This window comes from Glycine max, chromosome 5 (genome assembly GCF_000004515.6).
Source record: "Glycine max cultivar Williams 82 chromosome 5, Glycine_max_v4.0, whole genome shotgun sequence".
Classification (NCBI taxonomy): Eukaryota; Viridiplantae; Streptophyta; class Magnoliopsida; order Fabales; family Fabaceae; genus Glycine; species Glycine max.
The window spans coordinates 7,157,615-7,168,045 of record NC_038241.2 but is presented as its reverse complement, the minus strand read 5'-3'; the positions used below and the strand labels follow the sequence as shown (position 1 = coordinate 7,168,045).

At 35.7% G+C, this 10,431-nt stretch overlaps 1 protein-coding gene across 1 annotated transcript; it reads right to left on the bottom strand.

Annotated features, from left to right (window-relative positions):
• Window positions 1–8,391: 8,391 nt before the first annotated feature.
• Window positions 8,392–9,763, bottom strand: LOC100500459 (FCS-like zinc-finger domain-containing protein). Its single transcript, NM_001369253.1, has 2 exons — window positions 9,202–9,763; window positions 8,392–9,076 (listed from the first exon to the last, which is right to left on the bottom strand). The coding sequence occupies exons 1-2, from the start codon at window positions 9,516–9,518 to the stop codon at window positions 8,878–8,880; spliced, it is 516 nt and encodes a 171-aa protein (NP_001356182.1). The 5' UTR covers window positions 9,519–9,763; the 3' UTR covers window positions 8,392–8,877.
• Between the last annotated feature and the right edge of the window lie 668 nt (window positions 9,764–10,431).

The window sequence follows — 10,431 nt, the reverse complement described above, 5'->3', positions numbered from 1 at the left end:
CACGAGGCGCAACTTGTTTGATCAAATCCTTCAGTTCATCCATGGTACATCCGGTGGGAATGTCAAAGTTTTTGAGATTTTTTCCTGTGAACGAGTAACCAACAAACTCATTTTGGCATGACTTGTTTCACCTCCCATTGTAATATAGCAGGGCATCATGAGTAGGGGTTATAGTAGTTTCAAGTAAGTTTAAAATACCATCTGGGGTTCTAGCAATGCTACATAAGAACTCAATCGGGCCAACAAATGAAAATTCATGATTACACATTAACATTGTGTTAACATCAGCATCATCTTTCAGTTGCATACATTGAAACCGAAATTGATTACTTGCATACGTGAAAGGCTGCCGGTAGTAAATTTCATCCAAAAATTGCTTGTCGGTTAGCTTAAGGGTATTGTGTATTCTGGTTTTTAACGTTTGAAAATCACACTCGTTAAGTACTCGAATGGGAACTGGAGTGGAAGCTTGGAAGGAAACACCACTGTCGTTGTGAACAATGGATCCATTTGGAAAAATAAAACCTAATGTGGAGTTCACAACTGTCTGACTGCTTGTCTCTCCCAAGAATGCCATAGTTTTTTGTAAGACTTGGGTTGATACTGAAACTTGTGCTTTCTTACAAGGTTAAGTTGTGCCATATATATAGATGAGTTTTAATATTAGTGCTGCATTTTTTAAAGATTGAAAATACGCATGCGCATGCTTTCTGTATGTGTTGTCAACTACACGAATGACATGACATGCTTTAGCTTGCATCAGATTTGCATGTGTAGTCATGCTGTGCAGGGTCCTTTCACGCGCTTTATGTTAATGCAGACAACAACTTATCATACACGGTTTTCCACAATGTGTAGTCAAGTCAGACAACGATATATCATACATGTTTTTTTAGAATTAAGTAATAATTTTGTTGTGGACGTAACAAATAAATTACATGTTCAAAACGATCAGGCATTTATAAATTACATGTTCAATCATCATTTATGTCAACATAATCTCTCTTGAACATCACGAAGCTCTTGTAATGCTGCATTATGCTAATATATGGATTTGGCCATGACTTCGCCTGCAGATGACAATTGCTAGACCATAACAATGATATAGGCAGTAAGGGACAACGTTCTTTTAAATAAACCTGTTGTGTATGCGAAAAAAATGTTAACTCAATCCTACAAAACTCATTGCATAACCATAAAAAAAAACACTTCATATCTACAATGTACCTCAACAAAATGATTGTCATATACATGACCGATACAAATTATACGATGCAATGAAGAATTTGTCAGCGGTTGACTTCTAAGGGGAAAGAATGTCATGCTTTGTTGTTTAGACAAGGATACAACGATTACGTTATACCTTGATGCAATGACATGTCCCATATCCGTTATATCCATCCACTTATCCGTTGTCACCCGAATAAAACAAATATACACGTCAAACTTAATTTCAAACTAAAGTCTTAAAAATCAAATTCATAAATTACATACCTTGGTTAACCCATCAACAAGTAGTGACATCCTTAATTCCTCAAATTTCTCCGTGCCACCAAAGAGCTTGATATAGTCTTCTGAGAAATTGGCAAGTTCTTTAAGCAGATGGTTGCGGACCATCGACCAAGAGTCTTGACTCATACCTAATAAACCGGCAATCGACCGATATCCACAGTTACCATCACCTTTGACATCAACAATCTTATCAATGAAGTCGTGCATAAATGGCCGAAACTAGTCCAACATGGACATCATCGTTCTTCGATTCGGTTGCTCAGAGGATGATGCAGTACGTCTCACCGACGAATTGCTATTTTGTTGTGATTCAAAGGCATCTACATACTCCCAGTAAGATGGATCGTGCTTTGTTGACCTTGGGTTCCTACTCATAGTTTGTTTCGGTGCCCCCTTTATGTTAACCTTTGCTGGAGGAGGACATATCAAATTTTGATCAGGGTGTGCAATTTCCCAAAGTTTACTTCTTAGAGTAAACTTGCCACAAACATCAAGTTCTTCGAATTTTTGGTATATTGTTTCGATTACGTCCTTGATGCCCACCTCGGGCTCAGATAACCCTTGGTTTGAAAAACTAAGTCTCCTCCAGAACATATGGATTGAATCAAGTGGGATGCAACCACCAACATATTTGGATAGCTCACAAGCACAAGGAAGACCAAGCGTGGTTCTCACCACGCAACCATAACTTGAGGGATTCTTGCCAGCATAGTGAACACGCTCTAATTTAGCAGCAATCTGATTTAAAACATACCTTGAAACCATTCCAAGCAGCCTCCTGTATAAGGTTTTTTGGAACACATGTCCAATGACATGTGTACTTGTTTCAAATGATGCTTTAATCTGTGTGTGCTGCAACGTAATCATGTTGTTCACGGCATCCCACACACTGCATAAGTCTCCAATGCTATTTTGTAACAGTCTTTTTAAAGATGAGTGAGCAGATTCAACCCTACATTTCAAATACACAAATAAAAAAAAACATATACAATAATACAATTCCATAAATTTTTCAACGTTAATAGAAATAGTTGAACAGTTTCATACCTGTTTGTTGTTGTGTTTTCTAAGTGCATCACCTTATTAGTCCAGGCGGAAACAAATTTTTCCTTGTGTGGTATTATCCATTTTTCCTTGACATAGTCAACAAATATTGGCCAAGGTGCGCAAGCTACTTCGAACTTCTTCAGGCATTCATCAAACTGCTGTTCTGAAGGACAATCAGTCAGAGATCCCCAGCAATCCATGACATAATCCCAAGCATTTTTTTGCGCAATTAGTGATTTACATTTAGCCTTCACATTCTTGTTTATGTGAAAGATGCACAACAAATTTGTGCATTCAGGGAATACATCTTTCACTGCATTCATCAATGTTTGGTCTCTGCCAGTGACAATAACTCCAGGGAGGACATCACGCTTTAAAAAAAGGCCTCGGAAGCGTTGTAAAGCCCATACCAAATAATTAACGCGTTCACCCTCCACATATGCAAAACCGGCAGAGAATGTCATCCCAGTCGGTGTCATCCCAACAAAATCGAGCAATGAGAGTTTATACCGATTTGTTTTGTAGGTGTTGTCTATCAAAAACACCAAATTACATGCGTTGACTAACTTCACTGAATCAGGGTGATACCAAAAGATATCACGAACCACGTCTTCATCCTTTATTCTGTGCCAATAAATATATTGATCACGTTCAAGAAGCTTCATCAGATGTTGCATTTCAAGATCGTTTCCTCTTATGGAAGAACAGAATGCACTTCTTGCATTGTATATCTGTTTAATAGTCGTACATCTATTGGCATTGTGTTCCTTCAGAGTTAGCAGAATGTTTCTTGGCTTCACCATGGACTTCGTCATATCAGCAATAAGTGTTTTTTCAGCTTTAGTCAATCGCCCCGCATATGGATGTCCAACTAATGACTTGACCAATTCATGATTATGCACTCCACAAATCAACTTCACCATCCAGCCTTCTCCTCCAACCACTGGCTTGCAACGAAGCTTGAAGGGACACCCATATTTCCTAGTCCCAGTGTCTCTTCTGATAAATTCTTTTTTCCTACACTTATACTCGTCACTCCTTTCACAGCCAATTAACACAAACGTAGTCCTTCCTCTACTACCTGTCTTTGTGTCCGACCTTAAAATCACCGTCACAAATCCGTTTTCATGAGCCACGGATCAAGCCCACCGCAAAACATCCTCTCGGCACTCAAACACCTACAAAATCCACATGATTTAAGTTTTCTACCAGTATTCATTTTATTAAATATGTGACAAACCTTAACATTATAACCTGAGAAGTCTTGAACGCATCCGAATAATCAACATGTGGTTCATTCGCACCACATGATTCTACATTTTCATAATCCATATCCGCTCATTCAGACATTATTTCATACATCCACTCATCTTCGTCCATCCAACCAAATCAAACAAAAAATGGCCATACAAAAAAAATTAGTAATTTAAAAGAAAAAAGGAAAATAAATGCAAAAACAACAAATACAAAAAAAAAATACACTTACGGATCAACTTGATCCGTATCTTCCAGATCAAGTTGATCCGTAACATCCTTCCGGAACAAGTTGATCCGTAAGTGTTTTACGGATCAACTTGATCCGGAAGTATGTCTGTACGTCTGCGACAGATACCACCATCTGCGTACCTCGTTTGCCGCCACCGACCACCGCAACGCTCGACGCCGGTACCTTCACCTTCACCGCTGTGCTCAACGCTGCTACCCTCACGAACAAGACGCAATGCCGCACGAAAAAGAAAAAACGAGAGAAAGCACAGCGAACAAAAATGGAGGTTCTGCGCCTTTCTTAAAAAAAATCATTTTTAAGGAAGAAAGAAGCTAGGGGCATTTTTGTCATCTAAAAACTTTGTTGGGTGCACCTAGCAACACTCTATATGTTGACATTGATGCAAGAACCGAATTGGCCAAGGTAATTACACATGGCCAGCCCTATTAAGGATAGACCCTTTCCATGAGCCATGAGCCAAGTTGAAACCCAAATAGCTAGCGGCGCAAATTGGTTGTGAAGCTAATATTGGAAATATGAGTCAGCTTCCTCTTGCCATGGTTTGTAGAGAAATAGTAGAAAGAAAAAAAAATGATGAACCTGAAACACTCTTGGATTATAGAGATTAAAAATAAAAAGTTATTTTAGCTTTTTTTTACAAAATTTCTCTTATTAAAATAATTAAACATAATTAAAAATGTATTTAAGTATTTAAATAAGATGCCTATATATCAAAATGAATATAAAAAGTTATTAATACTTTTTATTTTTCCAAAATAATAACAATTATTTAGAAACAAATTAAAGCACTATAAAAACATACCATATGCAACGAATAGAGTGGCTTATCCAAGTTCAGAGCATTTGCCATATGTGTACACAAATATAAGACCAAGGAACATATTCTCCAGTCACAGTAGAATTATGGGAATTCATAATTGACATGTCTCTTTCAATTTTTTTTCTTTCCTTTTTTGCATTTTAAACACTCACCGGAAGGGCTTGCGATTCGAGCAAGTTCCCCACCCTTCAGCCTAGCATGATTTTCAAGTTGTTAAATACTTGGATTGCAGGAAAAGGTTGTAATGCTAAAGAAAAGTGCATGACCAATTACAGAACGAGAGAGGGATGTATATGTTAGGACGATGTTCTTGACTATTGAATTATGGTTACTTGTGGTTGAAGGGAGAAAAAAAGAGATCATGAATTCGAATTCTTTTTTAACAAAAATTAACAAACTAATAAGTAATTAAGTGCATGTTTGTTTAAACATTTTAAACGGACTTTGTATCATTCCAAGGCATAAAACACAAGAGATACAACTTTATTACTTATGTGTTTCATTCATTGAAAAGGATGAAATTTGATTGTAACGTGCAAATTAACAAACACATCTTAATATTTGTTGATAAAAAAACTCGACACCGTATGTTGCAAGTAGGGTAAAATTAGTATAATAGTAAGTCTTGGGAGATAGAAAACCTTTTGGACCATTTGCTGTATGAAAACAAAATAATCAAGATAGGGCGTTATGTTTTTTTTCCTTTAATAGAAATTAAAGAACTATATCATTTAATTCATAATAAGATTAAATTTAAGTTATTTTTAGATTATATATATATATATATATAAAAGAATATTTGTATAAGTTGAAAGGAGTAAATTAGAACCATATAATTATATATAGTAGATGGATAGAATTAAAAAAGACTTTAGAAATATTTTTGGTTAATAATAAATATTTATTTTTTGCGTTTGGTCCCTGATAAATTTTTCCTTCGAATCGGGTCCCTAATATTTGAAAATTTTTGTTTGAGATCCTTGTCGTTATTTGAAATCCGTTACGTAACTGTTAACCGGTCACACAGACATATCACGTGTGCGTCACATATGTATTGTGTGTAATTTTTGTCTGAGTGAGATTATACAGGATTTTTTTTAAAAGTAAAGAACGTTGTCATTCTGGTTCCTCCAACCTCTTTCTTCCATCCCTTTAATTTCAGTCGTGAAATGAGAGCCAGACTAAGCACCATCCAACAAACCCTAATGTTGAAGGCGGCCAACATTCTCAACCACTCAATCGTGGAAGCCGGCCGAAGAAACCATGGCCAAACCACACCGCTCCACATGGCGGCGAGGCTCCTGCCTCTCCCTCGGGCTTCCTTCGCCAGGCCTGCATAAAAATCGCACCTTAATTCCTCCCACCACCCTCTTTCCCCGCCACTCCTCAGAGTGAAAGTGGAGTTGGAACAACTAATCATATCCATTCTCAACGACCCCAGCGTGAGCAAGGTCATGAGAGAAGCTAGTGTCTCAAGCCCCACCGTCAAAGTCACCATCGAACAGTCCCTCAACGTTGTCCCCTCCATCGCTAATTTCAGATAGGGATTCTAGCCAAGCGCAGTGGCTCCGATGAATTCTGCCCTAGGGCAAAATTTGTATCTTAACCCGCGCCTACAAAAGTAGTAGCAGAAAGGGAGTGCTACACAACATAGGGGTGACGAAGTTAAACAAAGATTGAGGAGGTGATAAAGAAGACTAAGAACAAGGAATTGGAAGAAAGGGCTTTCACGAATGCTCACGTGATTCATCTAAAGAAGGAGTTTCCGAGTGATAAGGCTTGTGGGGTTTGGGGTTTCCGGTGGTTTGGGTAACATGCAATCACTTAAAAACCCCCACTTTAACCATCGCTAGTCAACTCAAACAAAAATTACACGTGACACACATGTGTACACACGTGACATGCCTGCGTGGTCGGTTAACGACCACGTAAGCATATAACGGATTTCGATAAATGACAGGAATCTCGGACAAAATTTTTCAAATATTAAAAACCTGATTCAAAAGAAAAATTTATCAAGGACCGCAAAAAATGAATATTTATCAAGGACTAAAAATATATTCAAGCTTTTAAAAAATATTTAATAATGATCATATAAATTATTTAATAATTATATGATCCTTTAAAAACAGTCACATAGATGTGTTTAGCGTGTAAACCTAGTTTATAAATTATCCGAAAACATAGAAGAAAGTTGAAGTTTATAAGTTATAGGTTATGAGTTGAAAATTTTAAGACTTTATTAATTTGACAAAATTGCATTTTTGATCCCCTATTTATCTTCAATTTCGGATTTGGTCTCCCAGTAATTTAATTCACGAATTGGGTTTTCCTATTTTGTGAAATCGTGCAATGTTGGTCCCTTAGACCACAATTGGACGTTGACCGTTAAGCAGTAATGTTGACTGCCATGTGTCACGTTCTTATTGGATGATAACTGTCACGATATTTTGATTGATTAATAAAAACAATGCATTTCATCTTTCATGGAGTTGACATTCAATCAGAACATACGTGATAGTCAACGTCACTGCTTAACGGTCAACGTCCAATTATAAAATAGGGGACCAAATTTGTGAATTAAATTATCGGGAGACTAAATGCCAAATTGGAACTAAAGTGGGAGACCAAAAGTGTAATTTTGCCTACTAATTTTTATAATAATTACTTAAATGTTATATCATTAATAATTTATGATGGTATGAAAATGTAAAAGTGAAAAACCATTAAACTTAAAAAATAATGTAATACTTTATTTTTTAAGAAAGAAAGTTAACATATTTCTTTAGTTATAGAAAGAATTAAATCTATAACCTTAAATAAAACCTAACCGTTTATCAACAAATAATATATTGATTATATAACTTTATAATATTATTTTTCAATCACAAATCATTACTAATAAATAATAATAAATTTATTAACTTTTATATATAATAATTACTTTAAAATAATTCATAAAGTCTAAAAAAAATTACTAGTACGTATCTATTAAACTTTTATAATACATTTACTTGAGTGGAAAGAAAATAAAAAATATAGATAAGGGTGTTTGCTTCTTCTGTTTAGTCAAAGTAAAAAAAAAACTAACTTTTAAAAACAAAAATTCAAACAATTTCTTCTTTCTACTATTTTGCTAATTTAAATTTTAAACTTTTCTTTTATTTTTTTCCATCTACACAACCGAATGTTCACACACACACACACAAATCTATCCAACCGAACATATATCCTTAGGGGCTATATCCGAAAATTATAATTCTTGAGAATGAAAAAAGTACATTTAAAAATTTATTTATCCCCATATGTTATGACAACTTTAAATAAAACAATTTTGATCGAGGTTATATCAGAAAAATAAACCTAATAGAGACCTAATGTTTTGGAAATAAAAAAAGACCCGGTAAAGAGACGGCCAAGTCATCTAACCTAATTAAAATCAAAGAAGACCCAATTAACACAAAAATTAAAATCCCAGAAAAAAGGATAAAGAACATCGGAGAAAGGCCGAAGTTGAGAAAATTTCCATTGTATTCAGTTTCCTTGTTTTGAAAAAACTGAAACTATTGGCACAACCATTATAACTCAACGAGGTAGGGTAATATACAAAAGGAAACAAAACCAAATTTGATTCCCATAAAAAAGAAAGAAAGAAGAAAAGGCAAACCCGAAAATCTGAGTCATTTGGCAGAGAGGATCACCCACTGTTGTAAGCACACACACTTTTCCACACGTATACCATTTACAGCTACATTCACAAAAATTTCCCTGTTCTCTCTTGAGACCCTTTGTTGGTGGAAAGAAAAAAAAAAGTAAACCAAAGCTCGCCACTTAACTTCCCTTTGTTACTTTCCTTTTCGGTTACACTTTTTTTTTCTTCTTTTCTAAAACTGTTTTCTTTCCTTTTCCGGAAACACTGTCCTCAGTTCCGTTCGTTAATTTGTTGGTTCCTCGAGAGATCTCGAGAAATCCTATGTTGTACTTGTACCGCCTACGCCGCCGCAACTGCCCCCGTACGGAACGAGTAATCTTGTTGCGCCTTGTTTGGCGACGTGGATCTATTATTATTTCTCTGCTCCTTGTTCCTCAAAGCCTTCATCGATGAAGAAAGGTTCCTATTCTTCTCTTTGGCTTCGTCTATCTCAATCTGCTCTTGCCTACACTCTTCGCTACAAAATGGCGTGTCCCCTCTGCAACAAACAAACAATTCAAGCCCACATCAGATCTATAATTCATAACCAAAAGGGTCTCTTTAAAAAACATAAAGAAAGTTTTTTTTATGAATTTTTGCGTTGTTGTGGGTGGCTGATCTGACCTATACATGAAGATGTCTCTATTGTCCCCGAGTGGTTTTTTGCAGAGAAAACAAGCGGAGAGGAAGTGGGGGTGTTGTTGATCTTCGAATCTGGCGTCGTAGAATCTCCCAGATCTTGGTGAAGAAACCGAAACGTTGTTGTTGTTCCTTAAACTGGTTCTGTTGTAGGAGGTGGCGTAACCCATGGTCATGGACCTTGAGACAAAGTTGTTGGCACGGTTATGACACCTATCCATGTCTTTTAAGGAAGCCAAGCCGTGGGCTTGTTCCAAGTAGGAAGGTCTTGGTGCACTGCTGGTAGAACCGGAGGAGCACATGAATTTATAATTAGGGTTTCTTACTGAGGTGTGTTTGTTAATGGTTTAGTTTAGTTTAGTTTGTTTGGGGCAAGAGAGGAAGAGGGAGTGGAAAAGAAAGTGGGAAGAGATGGTTTTATATACAAGGAGGTTAGGAGGAGGAAGAAACGGTTTGTTAATTGGAATGGAAGACTGGAGAGAGAGAGAGAGAGAGAGAGAGAGAGAGAAACAATCAGCGGCAGGTTTGGTTCAAGGAATCCGTGAGAGTGAATCTATTGGCTGAAACTACCTGCATTAAGACCGTTCAAAGTAATGTTATTTTTTTTAGGAACTGCATGGTTGGGGGGATAGGTAGTTGCCACCAAGATTAGAGGAAATTACAAATATGACATTTAGAGAAAAAATAGTAAGCGCCTCTTTGGATGAAATTTGATCAAAATTAATTTGGAATAGAAACAATTCTAAAGTAATGAAATTTATGTTTGAATTTTTTAATTATTTTGTATATTTATCATTCCTAATTTATCTTTAACTATTTTTTTATCACTACCTATTCGAAAAAGAAAAGCAATATATATATATATTATTACTCTCAAAATGTGGACAATATACTTAATTGTCTCACTATCACATGAACCACTCTATAAACATTGAGACACCAAGTGCCTCATTTGCCTTTTGATTATTATAAAAAAAATTAATTTTTTGAGTTTAACTCTCAATTACATGCAATCCTACAAAAACTACTAAAAATTATTTCAACTCAAAATTAATTATGAATTCAAAATAAATACTCAAAAATATCCTTAAATTCTTCTATGACTTCAAACTAGATTAATTTGGTTTGCTAAAATGTACTATAGGATAAATATTTTTATTTCAGGTTTGATTTGAAAAATATTATGAAACTATATAAATTAATCAAACATCGATG

Excerpts from the sequence above, each read along its gene's own strand:
- LOC100500459 (NM_001369253.1), bottom strand. The coding sequence starts at position 9,518 with ATGTGCTCCTCCGGTTCTACCAGCAGTGCACCAAGACCTTCCTACTTG. Across the intron at positions 9,077-9,201 it reads AGAGACATCTTCATGTATAG|AGGGGACACGCCATTTTGTA; the intron begins GTCAGATCAGCC and ends TGTTTGTTGCAG.